Source organism: Vigna umbellata, chromosome 5, assembly GCF_029865625.1.
Source record: "Vigna umbellata cultivar VRB3 chromosome 5, Vumbellata_1.0, whole genome shotgun sequence".
In the NCBI taxonomy this organism is placed as follows: domain Eukaryota; kingdom Viridiplantae; phylum Streptophyta; class Magnoliopsida; order Fabales; family Fabaceae; genus Vigna; species Vigna umbellata.
Genome location: NC_142169.1, coordinates 70,670,953 through 70,691,416, shown reverse-complemented (window position 1 = coordinate 70,691,416; position 20,464 = coordinate 70,670,953). Strand labels below are relative to the sequence as shown.

The 20,464-nt window shown below is 31.7% G+C and overlaps 3 protein-coding genes across 4 annotated transcripts; 1 reads left to right on the top strand and 2 right to left on the bottom strand.

Annotated features, from left to right (window-relative positions):
- Window positions 1–952: 952 nt before the first annotated feature.
- Window positions 953–3,148, bottom strand: LOC124841163 (uncharacterized). Its single transcript, XM_047317379.2, has 2 exons — window positions 2,179–3,148; window positions 953–1,958 (listed from the first exon to the last, which is right to left on the bottom strand). Exons 1-2 carry the CDS (start codon window positions 2,530–2,532, stop codon window positions 1,368–1,370), a joined length of 945 nt encoding a protein of 314 aa, XP_047173335.1. The 5' UTR covers window positions 2,533–3,148; the 3' UTR covers window positions 953–1,367.
- A 2,551-nt stretch (window positions 3,149–5,699) lies between these two features.
- On the bottom strand, window positions 5,700–10,881 carry KT2/3 (potassium transport 2/3). The gene is made up of 11 exons (XM_047317418.2): window positions 10,272–10,881; window positions 9,769–9,987; window positions 8,905–9,063; window positions 8,756–8,813; window positions 8,353–8,670; window positions 7,749–7,988; window positions 7,181–7,498; window positions 6,896–7,081; window positions 6,720–6,795; window positions 6,075–6,644; window positions 5,700–5,970 (listed from the first exon to the last, which is right to left on the bottom strand). Exons 1-11 carry the CDS (start codon window positions 10,514–10,516, stop codon window positions 5,858–5,860), a joined length of 2,502 nt encoding a protein of 833 aa, XP_047173374.1. The 5' UTR covers window positions 10,517–10,881; the 3' UTR covers window positions 5,700–5,857.
- A 3,947-nt stretch (window positions 10,882–14,828) lies between these two features.
- LOC124841197 (maltase-glucoamylase, intestinal protein) lies at window positions 14,829–19,953 on the top strand. 2 transcript variants are annotated; one of them, XM_047317422.2, is made up of 4 exons: window positions 14,829–15,001; window positions 15,081–15,321; window positions 17,582–17,631; window positions 19,665–19,953. In XM_047317422.2, the coding sequence occupies exons 1-4, from the start codon at window positions 14,933–14,935 to the stop codon at window positions 19,827–19,829; spliced, it is 525 nt and encodes a 174-aa protein (XP_047173378.1). In that variant the 5' UTR covers window positions 14,829–14,932; the 3' UTR covers window positions 19,830–19,953. The 2 variants fall into 2 exon arrangements, with proteins under 2 accessions (XP_047173378.1, XP_047173377.1); XM_047317421.2 differs by having other exon boundaries at window positions 14,832–15,001; window positions 15,078–15,321.
- Window positions 19,954–20,464: the final 511 nt, after the last annotated feature.

Below are 20,464 nucleotides of genomic sequence, written 5' to 3'. Positions count from 1 at the left end.
TTTCATAGATTGAGTCAGACTTAAAATCTTACTTTAAAAATTAATTTTATAGAATTGAGTCAGACTTAAAATCTACTTCTTAACTCTTTTAAAACAAAACATTTTAATAAAGATATTTTAACAAATATAACACATATAATTTTTTTCATTAATTCATTGTTTACTTGTTATTAATATATTCTAAATCCAATAAAAAATTATCCGTTTACTGTAATAAAATGTTGTTGTAAAAAAATTTGAACTTTTCTTTATCTCTGCAATTTCAGCATAGTGATTGTTTTCTTTGACAAACTTTTTCTCTTCCTCTGTCTTAACAATGTCGGATTGTGTACTGTAACCTTTACTTTAATTTGCGGAAAGCCTACATCACATTTGTTTGCCGTACAATTTTTGTTTCCCTTTGGTTATAATTACAAACCCCCTTTTTAAAAGTCAATACTATATACCAATGTAATCATTTCAGTCATATGTTTCAAAGTTCCATTCTGGACCCAATGTGTAAATCTGCTTTCACTGCTACCTATTCTAGACCAAATCATGTTAAAATTAAGCACCTAAAACCAAAATGGTTAAGCAAGGATTTGTTTTGAAGTAACGACACTAAGATAGATTCTTACATTCATTTAACATAGAATAGAAGATAAGATGATGATTATAAAAATATATAGTTTTATATTATTTTAAGAACAGTGTCTCAAATGAACGTAAAAATTTAGTTAAGTGAAATAATCATTTCATTTTCTTTTCTTTTGAATAATTTTTCAGAACCATTACCATACAAAACCGTGATACAATGAACAGAAACAGAATACAATATAACTGATGTTTGCTTCTCAGAAAGATTCTCATTGACTCCAGAGGTATATTTTAAATGAACAACTGAGATATGCCATCTGCTTTCTGATCAAGCAGATAAAGAAAAAGCATAATTTAACCCAAAAATAAAACAACAAAAAAATAAAGAAAAAGTAGCCCTTTATCAAAATACCATGTTTGGAATTTTTTGGCACTTTCTTTAAATCTGTGCAAACACAGAAAGCTGTTTCTTTCTCATGAAGCCACCAGCTTCTCAGTATTCTGGTTTCTTATGGAAGAATAATACTGAATAGTAGTAATGTTGCTTTTCTTCAAAGCAAGAATCACATTCTTGCAAATCTCAAACTTCTTCGAGGCTTAACAAATAGTCTAGCTTTCACTAATCAATGATCAATCAATACACTATCAATAAGGGAATTTCAAAAATAAAATAAAATAAAATAAAAGACCAAAGTTTAATGCATAAAAAAGGGGATGATTAGATGACACTGTTTGGTCTTTTAACAATTCTTTTCCCTCTTCTGCTATCCATTTTCTCTCTTTCTTTCTTTCTACCTATTGCTGCACATGTCCAAAAGCTTCTTCCTTCCTTCTACTATTTCATCAAAGAAATCATCAAGCTGCCCCGTTATAGTGTCGACCCCACATCTCAACAAACCAAAGCAACTCTTGACGTTGTCGACTTTTTGTTGGATCTCAGAATGTTCTTCGTAACCTGCTATTCCCTCCAATTCAACTTTCAGTTCTTCCATGGCGCTCTTTGCTTGTTGGAACTCAAACAGCAGAATCCCTGGCTGCCCTTCTGTCTGGTCTATCTCCTCTGCCACTTTCTGCTGCAATATGGCCATTGAAACCATAAACCCAGATCCAAAAACCATGTCTTCCTCGTACCCTTGGTGAAAGCAAGAGGAGGACCAACAGTACGCAAGCCCGCAAAGCAGAATCATCAGAAGCAGTGAGCTAACACTCCTCATTGCATACAGAACCCCTCGGAATCCACTGAATCCATTCAACTTCGATTCCATTGAGATGTTCTGAATCAAACATTGAGACAACGGTTCAATCCTTGTTTCCATCAAGCTCTTGTTTTCCTCTTCCAATCCTAGAATCTCCCTTTGACAAACATTTATTGCCCGAACAACCTGCATCACAGACAACAACAGACCCATCAAACAAGTTTCCTTTTTTTCTTTTCTTTCGTATCGCACACCACATACAAGACAACAAGAACATCATCCGAGGTAATTTTGTCTGAGCTAGATTCCAGACTTGTTAAGCAAGCTTTATGTTCTGAATCAAACCACACATGCATATGTAATATCAGTGATGTGGGTAAGTATAAGTATACGTATATATACCAACCTGGCGTGCAATTTCGGGAGTGAAATGATGGTAACCATCCAAAGAAGAAGCTATGTTAGAGGCAGCCGAGTAATAACTCTCCATTCCAGAAACGGCTGATTTGAGAACATGACAAGAATCCCAAAGCCTCGAGCTTTCGTCCATGTATTCATCCAACCATTTGCCTCCAACAGGCAAGCGAAGCTTCCGGACCAAAATGGTGAGCTGAGAATGGAAGGACTGGAGAGAAGAGATGACCTGTGAAAGGAATTGAAAGGACATGAAAGTGGGAGAAAGGAAGGATTGGTGGAGTTCATTGAGTCCTTGTGTGAGCAAGTTGTAGAAGCCAGTGACAGAAGAGTTAGTGCCCATCATGCAATAGGTGAGGGAAAGTTGATGGAGATTGATGGATATATATAATTGCAAGATTAAGCCTTTCAAACGAGTGTGGGTACGTAGCTTAGGAGCTCAGGTTTCTATGGTGAAAGGGTCCTGTTGGGTGCAATTATGGTTGTTTCCCAAACAGTGGAAGGGATGATTGGGAATCTGCTGTTTTGTTTGTGACAGAGAGAGAGAGAGAGAGAGAAAGATAAAATAAGGTAATAAAGTTTCCTTGGAATTAACCTGACAACTTTTTGTGTCTTGTTTGTTATTCCTTCAAGGACTATAACTTGGTGTTCGTTATGGTAGAAAGGAATATGAACAATCTTGGAGTTGTTCATATACGATATGTTGGATTGTGTTTCTTGGAGGTTAAAGTTTGACTACTTTGACTGAGATTCTGCTTCTCATTTTTCCATTTTGATTTGGTTCCCTTTTGGATTGAGTGCTTCTTCCTTATCCTCTTTCTGCACCTTTTTGGTTTTGTTTTCTTAAAGAAAGTTGTGCATAGTTCCATTTTGGTTCTTTTGAAAAGAGAAGTGAATGATAGGGTTGTGTGTGCTCTGAGTATTTTACACATTACTATGCAGATTCTTCTTTCTCCTTTAGGACCCAACATTCTATATGGAGCATTAAATTAAACCACACTCGTTTGCATGAAATATTATATATAATGCCAAACATCTTTCAAACTATTCTTGTGAATTCAAATGTATATGTTTCGGATCGAAAAGGAGATTCACTAAATAGATATAATACTAATGAAATCTGAATCCAAACAACTATTTTTTACAAAAAAGTATGAAGAAAACGTATTAATAAATTATAAAGGAGATTCACTGAATAGATATAATACTAATGAAATCTGAATCCAACGACATAAGAAGAAATTGACACTACACTTTACCAAAAATCCAAAGAAAACTTATTAATAAGTTATATATAATGTTCAATTTTCTCGTTCATTTATATATAACGTGAAACTTAGACTTGTGATTAGAATTCTAACAATTTCTTTTATGTTTTGTGTTACTGATATTATTATTATTATTGGAAACAAAATCTGCCAGCTGGAAGCTGATCATCTTCACTTTATCTGGAGGAGCAAATCAAGTCAAACTCACCCTAAAATCCTCACTGATGAGTTTGCTAATGGAAACAAAAATCATCATTTCACATCTCAAAAGGCGTTTAACAAGGAAAGAGAAAGATTCAGAGCTAAGTTTAGAATGGAACAAAAACATGCATATCACTAAATTAATGCAAGCTTCATCTTCTCTTTGGTTTATTTCACCAAATCATTGCAGAATTTAAGAACATAGAGAATCAAAGTATATCTTCAAAGAACAACACTTTAATCTCTCTTTCCTTTTGATTAGCCCGGTTTTAAGGGTAAATGCAGCCCTTAAAGGATACCATATCAAGTATTGAAATATTAATCAATGTTGCTCTTGTATTATAAAATTTCACCTACTTGTTAATCATATATTCTTTGTTAAGGGCATCTGAATTAAATATATATATATATATATATATATATATATATATATATATCACTTGGTCATTGTTATCTGCAAATATATGGTTAGTTTCAGTAACTAGTTCATTGATTCTGGCATAAAAGAACATTCAATTTTTTATTTATTAGGATTATATTTCTTGCAACATTCATGTGTAGATTTGTTCATGTCTTAGACTCTTGAAAATTCTCATGGATTCCAAATCAGATAATAATGATTTATTTGCATGTTTGAGACAGTGTTTTTGCAATGGTCAAATGAAGAACTTTCAGGTACTTATGTGCTTATTAGACATTGAAAGATTATTCTTTTTAATTTCTTTCTTTAATTTCTTTCCTATAAAACTTCCAGCTCTGCTTATGTTCTGATTCCTGTAACTGTCTTTTTTTATTTTTTTTATGGGAAAGAATACAAACCAAATCATCCTGATCTATTCTGCCATAGTTTTATAAATAAATAAATAACTCAATTTTGAGAAGTCATAAAATAATGACAATTAGAAATTGAGGGATTACAAATTAAATTATATTGTAAATCAATAGCTATAAATAGAAATTGATAACTCAAGTGGAATTTAATTTGTTATAATGTGTCAAATTTTCATTATTTAATTTAAAGAAGTATATAAAGTAGGGAATAAGAATATGAATATTGGTCTTCGCGCTTAGTAGCTAAACAATATTAGAAAATATCTAATTCATAAATTAATATACTTAATTTTTAGTTTATAAAATATTATCTAACTTAATCTATGTAATAACTATTTTAATTTTTAAAATTAATTACTATTTAATGATTCTTCTTTTAGTGATAGCACACACTTCATTTTGAGTATTTGTATCCTTTTAGTCTATTCTCCAGTCTCAAGAACTGCCTGAGACTCTTGGTTATTTAGGTAAGGAAAATTCTCAAGAACTATATAAAAGATATATTTCTATATATTTTCTTTATATAATTTACAGACAAAACACCATTGATTAAAAAATGTAGTTATTTATAGAGACAAAAATAATAAATACTTTTCAAATTTTTTAGAATTATTCATTATTATATACTAAAAGTTATATAATATAAAATAAATCACCGTTACCTTTTTATTTTTGTGTGTTAGACGATTCAAAACTACTCTTTTCATAATATGATTAACATCTTGTTATTATTCATTCTTTGATATGAAATGGTACGCATATATAATTATAAAACTGAAATTATATACAATTACTTAAAAATTAAAATATATTTTTGTGATAAAAAGTAATGATTATTTTTGTAAAATGATAATATATATATATATATATATATATATATATATATATTTAACATTAAAAATTGAAGATAAATTATATGTAATTATCATTTTCATAAAAGAAACTAAATACATTACTTAAATTAGTTATAAAGTTCAAAATAGTTTGACTATCTTAATTTAAAAATCATTCATTACCGAAATTAGCATTTACTATTTTTAGTACTCAATTAAATACAGTCAACAATAAGAACTAAAAAAGAAATACCACGAATTTAAAAAAGTAACAAAAATATTTTACAGATATTAAAAATGACAATATTAATAAGTGCTTAAAACATATTTAAACTAAAATATTGATTAGTGGTGGATATTTTTTATAGTATGTAGTCATAGATAATAAATTTATGACTTTTATATATAAAAATATTTTAACTAATTATAATTTTAGATTTTAACTCCTAAGACGTGGTAAAAACAGAACAATGCGTCTTTGCATGTAAATCTGTTGTGCAAGATCATTTATTTGCACTTGACATCTTTGCATCTCAGCTCAGTCAACAAAAAAAAGTTTATCATTATCTCTAATCACATCAATGGAGTCTATTTCTGCTCCTTCTTCATTTGTCACCATTGCATCTTTCGCATCAATCCCAAATTTTTCACCTGTTGAAGAACATACATACATACACAATCAAATAAATAAACAAATGGGTTTAAATTTTTATTGCTGGAGATTTTCTTAATTTGATGGAAATCTGGAATTTTACCTGCAATTTTTTTGAGTTCATCTAATGAATCAGGCATCCTTATTAGCTTCCCAGCTTGCATGATACCTTTTTCTCTTCTCACTACAGGATGACCTCTATATATGCTTACTCTAGCAATCTTTGGTCCATCATATCTTGTTTCTCCAATATGTTCCTCCTCTTGATGTTTCCCTTTTGATGCAACTTCATCCGACATAAACTCAATTACATTAATTCTATGTCCAACTTCACAATTGTGCAGCATTTCAGTCATGGTGGATGAACAAAATTCATGACTATGTACATCAGATACATCTGCACCATTCAGGACAAGCAACTTAACCATTTGCACATGATTTTCTTTCATAGCAATTTGGATTGCTGTTGCATCATGACGATCTTTAGAGTCAACGTTTAATCCTTGTTTCAAAAGATCTGCCATCACTGTTAATTCGTTTCTTTTGGCGGCTGTACACAGAAGATCACCTGCTGTGTTCTGGTCTGAGAGAGCAGCAAACTGGAATAGAAGTCGAAATATGGAGTAATGTTTTGATGCTATAGCACCCCACATTGCAGTGTTATCATTCATGTCTGCAAATTTATGCTAATGTAAATTAGTACATGGAAATGAGATACCATTAAGATGGAAATTTAGGTATGTTGTACCTTTTATATGTATGTTGCATGTATGCTTTAGTAACACTTTAACACATTCTTCATGCCCATTTGATGCTGCTATATGCTGCACAGCAGTTGTAGTTTTGACAAATAAATCTCTAGCTACTGTTGAAAGAAATATACAAAAGACTGAATAAGAATATCAATATTAGACAAGAACATACCAATGGAGTTTTCCCTTCAGAGTCTCCAATGTCAGGATCCAAACCTGCTCTCAGAAGCTCCTCAAGAAAAGCAGCATTGCCTGTGCTGGCCACAGTTAACAAGTTCACAGCCATGTTAGGATCCTCTTCTTCCACATTCTCCACCATCAAATCTCTGATACTCAGATTCTTAATCTGCTTGAAATGCTGCATTTGCATCACAGTTTCTTATATTTCAGAATTGAAACCAACCATAAGCATTAACAGTTGTAACTCAAACCACAAGCCAAGATAGTAGCACTTCACCTGAAGAAAATTTTTGAGTATTTGTATGTTGTCTTCTCTTTTAATCTGCATTGATTCTAGAAGGGTGTTGGTTTTCAGTCTCAGGAGCTGTGTAAGAGTCTTGGTTCTGTAGGTAAAGCTCTGAGGCCTACAACAAAGGGCACCAACCTCTCCAAACATGTCCCCAGTATGCAGAGTCCCTAAAGTTTTCTCTTTCTCCATCACACTATCTATGATCTCCACTTCTCCAGACACAATAATGTAAATATCATCTGGTGCTTCATTTTGCATGATAACATCCTCTCTCGGTGGTATGTACTCTGCCTTCACTTTTGCAACCTGCACATCAACAAATCATCCCATCCCATCAATTTACTTGCACATTGCTTGATTTATGTGTTGGGAATCCAAACGTGAGTCCAAGTCTCACGTTGGATAGAAATGAAAAAGTAGAGCATTGTATAAAGGTAAAAAACTCATTAATCCATTATCTTAAGATTTTGGATACAAAATGATATAAATCTCTTACGTGGTTAGACTTAAATCTTACATTACATTACAACGGTGAGAATCGTGTTTAGTTTCATACCAGGGACAAAATTATTTCTTTTGATACGCCTTTGAAAAGATAGACTTTCTCCACAGTTTCAAAAAACAAGTGCTGGCAGATGCTTTTGCAAATAGACTTTGGTAGCTGCTCAATAAGCTGATGCTGATTCAAACTCTCTGCCTTAAATCTCAAACACATGTACGCCAAGATCTGTTCTTTTAACCTCGGAGGCAACCGATTTCGGCACACAAAGTTTGATGCTGCCTCAATGCCATTTCTCTGCACAGATAATGGAAGTTATTACATCACAGTTACGTATGATTCTTGCAGCATCATCATGATAAGTGCTCTTTACGTGGTCAACAATCTGAACTGAAGAAAGCATAAAACATGGAGTAGAAAGTAAGAGATCAAGAACTTTAGCAGAAAAGACTATTCTATGCCATTACAAGCAAGATTCACAGTCTTTATATCTTGAGAAACAACTAACTGAGAAAAACATAGTATGAAACTTTTAACAGAAATAATTAACTGACAGAAAATCATCATTTAACACAAACACGGTAACAAAATCTCCAACTCCATAACCCATATAAACGATTCTTTTAATGCATGTACATGACAAATGTAGAACAATACTTACAAATTCCATGGTTCGACGAGTTCCTTCGACAACAAGATTTGTCATGTTACCGATCAAGTAAGAAGTTAGGCCAAGGTTAAAGAGCATGTAGAAAATAATGAAGATCATCTCCATGGTGTTGACGGCATGAAGGTCTCCATAACCTACAGTGGTCATGGTAGTGATGGACCAGTACATGGCAGAAATGTATCTGATCCGAAGGCTTGTCTCTCTGAAGTTTGGATTCACAGCTCCAATCCATGTCTTCCCTTTGTGGGGATAACGATCAGCTAGCATGTAATACAGACATCCAGCACAATGAATTGAAAAAAGGGTTACCTGCACCAGTTTCACACAAATGCATCAACATTAAAAACATTCTGTGGTTTATCTCATCTAGTCAAAGATAAATACATATACATACAGAAAGAAGCCTAGCACATCGGACCCAGAAATAGCTGAACCTGATGTCTTTCTCAAGCCTGGCAAATGAATGGAGCTAGATCAATATCAATACATAAAGAACGCAACCCAGTTGCAGATTGGATAATGAGAAAAGGAAAAAGGGAAAACCTTGTGAAGAATTGCTTGACTCGTCTTATTCTCCAAAATCTAAGCAGGCCCAAGAGGAAGTATGGAAGACCCACTTTGCGTTTTCCAGTGAACAAATACCCGAGTGCCTCATATGGTATGGTTGATGCCAAATCCATCACGAACCATGTAGACAAGTATCTGTCACAGCATTTCTAACACTGTCATCATTTTCCTTTACTTTGCAAAACAATCACACCTTATAGCTAGCTACATAATCCAAAGTTATGAATATTAAAGTGATGCAAAAATCATTCACCACTTCTCATTGCTTTAAATACTGGACCCAGTTTTTGACTTTCTGTTATGTACTCATTTATTTTTTATACTTCGAACCAGGTGCATCCGTTATCGAATTTGCAACAAAGACCTTTATCTGGTTGAATTTGATCATTCAAAGCCAACCCTTTAAAAGTTGGTCTAACACGAATCAAAGTTATCAAACTTCCGTGGAAGTTAGGCCTATCTCCAAAAAGGAATTGTAATTTGGAAGCAAATTCAGAATCCATTAGGGAGAGAGAATATTTACATGTTATACCGAATCGAGTTCTTTCTTACTCTCTCTTAACATGATATTATATAGTATTTGGTGAATGAACTTTTTTAACTTTTTATTACAATAAACTGATGCTACTTTTACTTCACACGCCCAGTTTCAAATTCTTTAGAATCACAAAATAGTAATGATTGCTCTCGCCCATTTTTGTATACCATAGATGCGCTGGAAAAGTTTAACCATCCATTATTTTAGGCGTTTACATCAAAATGTGGAAACAAAGCAGAAGTTAGAAGTTGCCAAATTTGGTTTCTGCAACAGAATGAGACAAAGATTAGTGATTCACTAACCTTACTATAATCTTCTTCTTGTCTCGAACCAGTAGATGAGTTGTTCGATCAATGTAAGCCAAGAAGAATGTCAAAACAATGTCAATACCGAAGAAAATATCAACAACAGTGTCCGCTACATAGATTTTCATGTTAGAAGATTTGTGCATGAAAGCAACTTCGAAGGGATAAACCCATGCAGAATAAGCTACCAGAAGAACCATAAAACTCTCCCAACACCTGCACATGCATAAACCAAAATGAAGAATTTAATCCCCTTAAATTTGTCAACACCAATCATACATAATATTCTCTTCTTGAAGCTAATTATAGTCAAAATCAATACATATGTGCTTCAAACCAAGTTCTATGAAGAATCAAACAATTTAAAGGCTTACTGAGTTAAGAACTTGAAAGTCAAAAACTTCAACAAGCTGATATATATCGTACGTGTACTGTCCAACAAACATTTGACAAAACCAACTTCGAAAAACACACAAGGTTTTTCAAAATCGTGGCTTTACCTGTATCTGGAATCCATTGGTGATATGATCCACCCTTTTGAGTTAACAGGATTCTGGCTTGAAACACCAAGTGGGGGAAGAATGAGCTTAGAAATATTCCTCAGATTGAAAGATGGAGACATATAATCTTCTTCTTTGAGACGATGATCCTCCCCTGAATGATCATGCTCCTGCTCCTGCTTACTGTAACTCTCCTTCAAGCTAGAAGCTAGTTGAGGATTATGGGAACTGAAATTCCCCTCCATTTTACAGAATCAAGACAAGATATTGGTGGATTTTGAGAAAGAGCAAGTGTGTATCTCTGAAGGAGAGAAGGATATAGAGAAAGAGATTAGAGTAGAATGTAAGGAAAAGGTTTGTTAGAGGAGGATAGAATGAAAGGGCAAGCTCAACATAATGAGCAAGAGCATTTATGATGATGACATTATTGTGGATGGATGTGGGAGAATAGGAAGTGAAGCACTAATGATGAATGGTGAGCCAGAAAAATGTGGTCTTGATGGCTAATGCTTGTAATGGTACAACACATTTTGTTGGTTAATGATGTTGTGTTTGTAAGTTGGAAAGTGGTTTTATTGCAGTTATTCTTATTCAGTTTATCTGTGGTTTATCAGAAGTTGGAGATCTGTGTCTAGGAAAAGTTTGATGATAATGTGTTTATGATTTGTATGGTGATTTTGTGAGATCGAAATGGAAAAGTGTGGTACAGAGCAGTGAAACCTCCACTTTTCCTTCTCTCTTCCTCTCTCATATAATTGTAGCATCGTTTTCTGATGTGAAATAAGCTTTGACAGGTAAGAATAATATTATTGACTCAAAGAAAAACACGTACAAAGTTTGTGACCAGCAGGAAATTATCATGCTCAGAATGCAAAACAACCATAAGCTTCAGGTGCAGTGCAAGAATTTCACTGGTTTGTGTCTTGGTTTTAACTGTACAGTAATATTATATGAAACACTTTTACGTTTATTTGATATACAATGTAAAAATAGGACGGTTATAAAAAAAATATTATTTGAGATACATAAATTTTTTTCCGTTGATATTATTTTTTTTTAAAAATATAAAAATTTATATTTTTATGATTATTTTATTCTTGTATTATGTATAAAATAAATGTGAAATTGTGTCATATTATATTTTTTTATGAAAAATAATATGTCAAATGTAAAAAATTTATATATATCAAATTATCATTTTTCTTTTACATGAATAAAACAATATTTTTATTAAATGATGAACTAATACATACTTACCTTCATTTGATATATATTATAAAAATAAAATAGTCATAAAAATAATAAAATTTTATATTTAAAAGAAAATAATATTAAATAAATGTACAAAATTTAATATATTATTACACATTCAAACTTTTGGGTTAGTGTCCACAAATTGGACTTATAGGAGACTTTGAATTGACTTAAATTTTACTTTTACATGGATTTATTTTGACAAATTTCACTTACCCAAAAAGAAATATAGAATGTGAAAATTCTTTAGCCATATTAACATTTAAAGTGTAGATAAAAATAAAGCTTTTTTCTTTATGATGAAATTTTATCTTTTTTTTAAGATTAAATACTATTTTTTTTAGCATGATGTTGTTGAATGATTGTTTAATATTCCACAAGCATGTTTTTTTAATTTTGTGGAAGAAATGTGTTGCATGAAGATGAAGAGAAGTTAGCGACGTAAAGTATATTGGTCCAGTTATTTTGATAAGATGAGAAAACAATATTCGAAGACCAATCACAATTCACAAAATTCAAATTCTCCACTTTCCTTAGCACCTTCTTCCAACTTCACTAACCATCTATCAACACATTTCTTCAAATTAAATTAACAAATCAAATTTATTCTAAATTAAAGCTATGCATATTCACCTCAATATTCTCTTTCAAATGAATTTTTAATTAGTTTTATTCTTATTGTATTTATTATATTTAATAGATAGAGTAATGGTAAGATTAGAGCTGTTAAAATGGGTCACAATCTGCGAGTCAATCCGGTCCACCACATGTTTGAGCTGGGTTGAGTTTGAAAAGATTGTATCTTTTTATGTGAGTCAGATTTAAATCCGGCTCATGCGGGTTGAATCTATGGTGGGTCGGGTTGGCCCACCAACCCACCTACATAATTTTATTTTATTAAAATTTAATTTTAATTTTATAAAAAAATATTTATTATTTTGTTTTTGCTTAAAAAAATTATTTAAGTTCCTTATTTTCAAAATTAATTAAACACCCGTATTAGGAGTGAAATTTTTTTAGATTTAAATTATAGAAAGTTTGCAATTTTTTATATTTAAAAATAGATTGTAATTAAGTGAGTCAATGAACCAACCCGTTTACCTACCAACCCATGATGAGTCAGGCTGGGTTTGAATTTTTCTGGCTCGCTAATAAATGAGCCAGGTTGGGTTGACTCACTAAGTGACTAACCCATGGTGGGTTAGGCCGGGTGACCCGTTTTGACAGCTCTAGGTAAAATAATATATTTTTACATTTATTTGACACAGTTAAAAATATTAAATAATTATAAAAAATAAACTTTTATATTTAAAAGAAAAGTTAAAAAAAGAAAAAAATACTTTTAAATAAATATAAAAGTTTTATGTGTATAACAATATTATTTCTCTATCTAATAGTTTTACGAGTCGTAATATAAGATAATTTAAATATTTTGTTTTTTCAAGTTATTTTTAAGATTTCTTAAATTATATTATATCACTTGTGTGAGAGAAAATGAGTATTATTATCTCACTTCTAACTTATTTAACAAATATAATCGTAGAACTAACGAAAAGAATATTAAAAATTTAACATAATTTTATTATTATACTAATAATTTAAAATATGATAATAAGTTAAATAATATTCTTCTTAATATTTTATGTAAAAATATAATAACCAGTCTAATATACTTAAACTTGATTTCAATATTATTTTGATGAATTATATATTAATTTATCTTTTTCACAATTTTGAGGTAATTAATTATTTTATAGTGCCATAAATATATGTAGAAAGTAGTAGTAGTCATTGTATGTTGTGACACACCCACCAATCCAAGGTCGTAAACTAACCGACCATATCTTTTATCACATTCACATCATCTATTAAATTATTCTTTTGACTAATAAAATATTTATATATATGTAAATTAATGTTTAATAACATATTTAGAAGAAAAATAATAACTTCTATTGTCTTATCAGACATAATTTACATAACTGTATTGTGACCATGTCACATCAAAATATACGATAAGGTACGCCTTATGAAAAATAATATTTTCTTCATTCTTTTTCAAGTATACTTTTCTTTGAAATAAATATTCTAATTTATTTATTCCTTTATTAATATTATTTTCATCTATTGCGTAATTTTTAAAATAATATTTTATCACGAAATGTAAACAGATTATTGTACTTTTAAGTTAAGAACAAAACACGAAATTTGGGACATGTAATTTTAATCTGACAACAAGGATCTTGTTCTGTATTAAGTATTAAATTATGTCCAAAAAAAACAACAACTAGGTGAGGAACTAAACTAAATATAAAATATAATAAACTTGATAAACAAATTATTCTTATCTTTACGTATTTTCGTCGTATTAATGATTTTGATTAATTAAAAAAAGATAAGAGCATTTCAGTGATCCATTGATTCAAAGACACGCTATGATTAGTTTTGCCGACAACATGTAATAAATTGTATGTTAACTCTTCGATGAAAATAAAGTTGCTCATTCATTTTTGGTTATGCTGACTCTGTCAATGCATGTTGGAACTAGTAAAAACATTAAATAAATTATTAAATATTTTTATTTAGTTAAGAATAATTATGAGGCGGCAGACGTGTATTTTTATGAGAGTAAAATATTACGTAGTATGTTCAAATAAAACAAAAAAAGTGTGGCCCTTGAACTTAATGCATACACCTACCCTTGTTTTAAATGATATTATGGAATCGTTAGTATATATTTCATATCATATTTATTAATTTAGTAATGACATAAAAAACAGCTATTTCACATACTCTGTTTTTCTTCTCAATTGTCACTCAGAGCTCCTCTCATTTATTATTATTATTATTATTATTATTATTATTATTATTATTATTATTATTATTATTATTATTAACGTAAATGCAAGTGTGATATATTTTTTAAATATTTATAATATATTGTATTATGAATTAATAATTTTAGGAATTTTAAGATGGAATTTAAATAACGTATTTTTTAACTATTTATAATATATTGTATTATGAATTAATATTTGTAGTAATTTTAAGATGGAATTTAAATAAATATAAGTAGGTTTTAACTTAGAAATAAGTAATACATGTGTTGAACATATTTTTTAAGATGGTTGAATTAATAATATTTATAATTTTATGGTAATATGAAATTTAAAGAAATTTAAGTTTGTTGAATTAGTAATACAAATATAAATGTGAGGAATAAACAAAAACTGAATGGAGAAAAAAAAAGGAAAAATATAACTATTTCACAAAAAGATTTACAAGGAAGACAGAAATAATCCCTAAAAGAAAAAGAAAATAAAAAAGAGGTCAGAGTATGTCAGGCATTTACGATCCAAAACTAATTCCCAAATAACAAAAGTGGGTGTGAGAAACACGGAACAAAAATGGCTAATCAGTCGTCACCGTCACCGTCGCCGTCACCCCCACGGCGGAGAACTCCTCCACCAACTCCTGTACTCTCTTGTTCTCTCTGATTATGTTAACGTCCATAGTGATTCAATTTGATTCTGATATGTGGAAACGAAACAGCAGCAGTACGTGGAGGTTAATTGCGCAAGTTCTGGGATGAAACGGCGGTTCGCGATGGGGACCGACGCGGGGTTTGCGGTGGCACTTATCAATCGGAAGTTGAAGGGAAAGGTGGTGCCTGCGTCGCACGTAGAAGCAGTGAAGGATGGAGAAGAACCCATCGCATTTGGCCCCACATCATTTCTTTCTGACTTTGGTGATGGTTGGAAACTCCAAACTGTAACCCTCACTGATCTTTCTTCAGGCAAGTACAGTAGGCTCTTTGTTTCTTAGGACCTCGCTTACCAAACATTGATGTTGCAATGATAAATTTAGTTTATGAGAATTACCTTTTTATTCTTATTTTTCTCTTCTAAAGTATTTTCGGAAAAGTTTTTCCTACATGTTTTAAGTAGATTTTCAGAAAATTATTCAGTTATTTGTTCTCCAAGCTCAACAAAATGAAAAAGGAAGATACCAAGTATATGATGTTATTGATATCGCTAACGTGCATCCTAAAAAACAAAAATATTGACCTAAAATCGAGTGTTTCTCAAATATGACTGCTTTATTTATATTAAAAAAATAATATTAATATAATAAATAAAGAAGATTTGATTTTTCTAGTAATAAAAATATCATATTTTATGGTTATATATATATATATATATATATATATATATATATAATCTAGCAATACTCGTGATTATATAAGATCATTTCATTATTTCTATAATTATAATATTCTCCTTCAAGTTTATGTATCTAACTTATTGCAAATATAACCATTAAGTGGTTCTCTTGGAGACTTGGTGGATACGTTTGGTCTTTCATGAAAGATAGGATTACATACGATATGTAATGTTGTTGTAATGAAAGACAGGATTACAAACAATATGTAATGTTGTCACATACAAGGTGCATTCGGAAATTTCTCCAAATTTAAGTTTTATGAGTTGTTTTAGCCACATTAGTTCACAACATTTTGCACTTGACTTTACCACAACATTTTGTTTCTTATTTTTTTCCAAATATTAAATTACATCCAACAGGAACACAATATCTTGAATTCGGGTGCCTACCACTTGGTCACCATGCTCAGTTGTCAGAATACCCAACAATGAGTATTTTCCATATTTTCATAAATGATTCATTTTCTAGGAGCCTTCTTAATACAGTTTAGGATCCGTACAACTACATCTCAATGATGTTGACAAGGAGAGTTTAAAAATTGACTTACCACACTCACTTTGCAAAGTGATGTCAGGATGAGTCATAATGAGGTAATTAGGATCAACTAACATTCTGTACCTTGCAGGATCAGAAAAAGGTTCTCCTGAGTCAATTACAAATGTAATATTTGGATCCATTGGTGTTCTTCAGGCTTAGCATTTATCATTCTTGTTTCTTCTGGAATGTCTAGAGCATGTTTTCATTGAGATATCATCAAACCATTTTTGAATTGTGCTACTTCTAGACCAAGAAAATACCTAAAGTGTCCAAGATCTTTGTTTGGAACTTTTGAGCAATATATTGTTTTAATTATGCAATACCCTCCTTGTCATTACCTGTGATGACAATGTCATCCACATATACAATGAGAGAAATAGATTCTTGGAGAGAATAACAATAGAACAAAGAATGATCAACATCACCCTGTCATCACTTCGTAACATTCCAACTCCTAAGTACCACTACTTTGAAGGGCACACATGTCATCAATCATTGGTTGCCACCACTCTACGTGAGATAAAACTTCACCTGGAGACATAGGAAAAGGAATAGAAGATAACGAGGACAAAATACCTATGATGACTGAGGTTTGTATAGTAGGCAGAAGGGTTATAAGTATAATACCTTTACGAATTACAATAGGCCCATCATTTTCCGATGAAAATGGATTCAGTACGGGAAATGGTGTCAAGGAAGGATTAGGCATGACCTCCATTATATCATTATCAAGATGGATCCCGTACTAGAATATCAGTAGGTTGTGAGTCACATGGATATACCAGTAGCAGAAGAAGCACTTTAGTTATGGCAGAGTCATCTGGTAGTGATGGAAGAAGATTGACAATGTTAGGAAAGAGATTAAATATGGTGTTATTAGAATAACAAGTCATATAATCTAAATATTCTTGATTATATAAGATCAACTCCTTACTTTTATAATTATAACCATATTTCTAATTATATTGGACCAATTCCTTATTTCTATAACTATAACAGAGTATTTGGGTGAGCATTAGCAAAATTTATTTTGAATGAAATTGATTTCGGTTAAAGTTGATTTTTAAGTGAAGCTATTCTTGTTAGGGTCTAAAAGCAGGTTAGTAGTATTTGTAACTAAAAGAGACGTAGTGTCATTTCATAAGAACGAGTTAAAAGATTTTGCATGTAAAACAAAATTTAACCCGAGGAATGTGGAAAGCAATTTATCATGTCAGTATGTTTTAATTTTATGAATGGGTATGGTTGTAAAAAGAATGTATAATTATTTAAACGTTCTGTTTTGTTGTTTTCAGAAGTGAGGAATGGACAATTTCAACAGATGAGAATGCAGGCACCGGGGCTAGTAAGTTTATTTTTAAACTGAAGGAAGTACTATGTAAATTTTGCCCATATATATATATATTTATATTACACATTATTCTTAGACAACAATATATATAGGTCATCAGAACACTGTTACAATAGCAAAACCTAAGATGCAATTGTTATAATATAACTTAAAACTAATACTAACTGATTAATAGCAGCTGACAATCAGTCGTCTGCTGTACAATAGCTGGGGTGTTTTATACAGACCAGTATACACTAATATTCCTCTCTCAAGCTCAGGTAGGATGAGATAATTTGCTTTTTAATTCCAGAAACCGAGATTGACTTCTAATTCCAGTTTATTGGTAGGAGCTAGTGTGGCAGAAACTTGAAGCTTAGGAGACTGTTTCAATTGACGAGATTTATGTGGGAGCTACAGTATGGGTAAACTATTCAACTGCAGTAGAGGTGGTCACAACCGTTTGCTTTTTGTGCTACCAGGAGATTAGATTAGGCCAAAGCAAAATGACACTGTAGGTTGACCAGTGATCATTGTAATTGGAAGCCCAGTCAGTGTCTCAGTAACATTGAATTTGGAGAGTAGTGAGTAGATTCTGGCTGTAAATGTTAAGCAATGGCGAAATTGAAACTGGGAGATATCTAAGGACCCTCTTAATTGCTTCTTAGTGTGATTCTAGGGGTTGGAGAAAAAAATTTAAGACTGTTAGTGGTTTAGTCAATTTCTGATCTTTCATTGATTGCATATTGTAGCTGTCAATAGCCACGCAAAGTAGGATCAGAAACATAATACAATCCTATTTTGGAATTCTTTTGCCCCAAATCAATGGAGTTGACATACTATTAGAATTGGTCATACTGGATTTAGTAGAAGAAGATCGTGAATATATTACTGAGTAGTAGAGAGCCATCAGAAAGTCGAGTAACTTCAATGCCTAAAAGTAATCAAGCTGGCCAAGTTTTTTTAGGGCGAAGATCAAATTCATTGAGTGATCAATTTTTGAATTAAAAAAGGAGAGTTCCCTGTGAAAATGATACTATCTAAGTAAACCAAGATACTATGACGTACTTCTTGTTTTTCTTGATCTTTTTCTTGCTTCTTTCTGCTGCAAGCTTCTATTATTACGAACAATAAGGTACATAAGATGTAATCGATTAGCGATTTTTGTTTACCCTTGTAGTATCGTCTGATACTCCCAGAAGGCTTCATCTAACCTTGTAGAATCCATCTTCTTTGAGGACGTCATCTAGCATGATCTTTGATAGGTTTGATATATCGTATAAAAGAAGCAAAAGGTAAGGTAGCTTGTACAGCCGTATCTGAACTATTTTAAATACTTCCAGGAGAGTTGGGAGGAGAACCTTTTTGCTAGAAGAAAAATAGAAGGATAGTTGGAGAGTGAGGTTCTCTCGACTAACCTCTGATTGTATTGTGTACTGCAGTTTTCTTCTTATTCCTTGACTCCATTTCTCCTCATTTTGGACTTAAGGAGGGCAACAAAATTCAAGATCGTATATTTTCTTTCCTATTCTAATATCAGTTTTATCAACTGGTATTTAGAACAACGATCTTGGCATTGTGGTGCAATTTGAGGGGTATGGTGAACACGAATATGGAGTCAAGAATGGATGGGTATGAATGGATGTTGCAAGAAGCTATTCAATGGCAGAGAGAAAGCTGAGAACAATCTCTTGACAGCATATATAGAGCATTTTGAAAAAAATGAAACTTCGTGTTTAAGACTCAGTGAGAAATTTCATTAAGGATAACGCAATACAGAGAGGTCTATATAGGAAGAGAATGAGTGGCTCCCAACCACACTGCTACAATACCAATGCCTAAAAACAAACGCTACCGTTAGAACTACTACTAACCGTGCAGATCAGTATACACTAATAGGAGAGAACAAAATACTAAACATATATTTAACTAAATGTAATGAAAATTGTACCTTAATCAAATTATTTAAAAGCAAACATCTATTTTACCTTAATCAAATTATTTAAAATCAAAAGTTATTTTCCTCTTATTTGACTTTCTTATCCCAGGTTGCAGGTGTCCCGGGTACTGCAAGGAGCGTATCCAATCCAATCACCTTTGTATATATTGTTAAAATCATGTTTGCTTTTATTTTGATATTTGTTCTTGGTGCAATTTTTACTTTGTTTCTCGATAACCTTCCTGCATTCATACTTTTTCTCAAGTCAATCTAGTGCACTTTTATGCTTATGTATGTATGCATTAAATAAAGGGCTGCTCAATCAATCAGCCTTTTTGTTAAGTACTTGAATTCAAACTATTTAATATTTCATATTAGCTGAGCTAATGATTTTTAAATGCTGAGTATTTAAATATTAATCAGCCTCAAGTTCTTTAATCCATGCATGTATCTTCCCACAGATTGACATATTTGCTATAAGCAACACTAAAACAAGCCCTCTAACTTGGCATCATCATTCCAAAGGTAGAAGTGAAACTACTTCCTGATAGGCTCTGTAAACCGGGTACCTTAAATCTCAAAAAATATTTGAATAAACTTATATTTGAAGGTAGGAAACATAATGGCAAAAACTAGTGTGCAGGAACCATAGTGTTGCATTGTCCTCTAACTTTAATTCTTCTTGCACAGTGTGTTTCCTACCTCTCACATCATGGAACCAGTGTGTAGGAAGAATTTGCCCAATGGATGTTAGAAGGAGGCACTTCCATGATTTGAGAGGTGTCCATTAAGCTCTTCTGGTGCATTCTTTTCTGTTTTACTTCAAGATTTAAATTTAAATTATGGTGAGAAAAGATGGCAGCAACCAACCTCCAAGTCTACTTTACACATTCAGTTGCTGGCCTATCT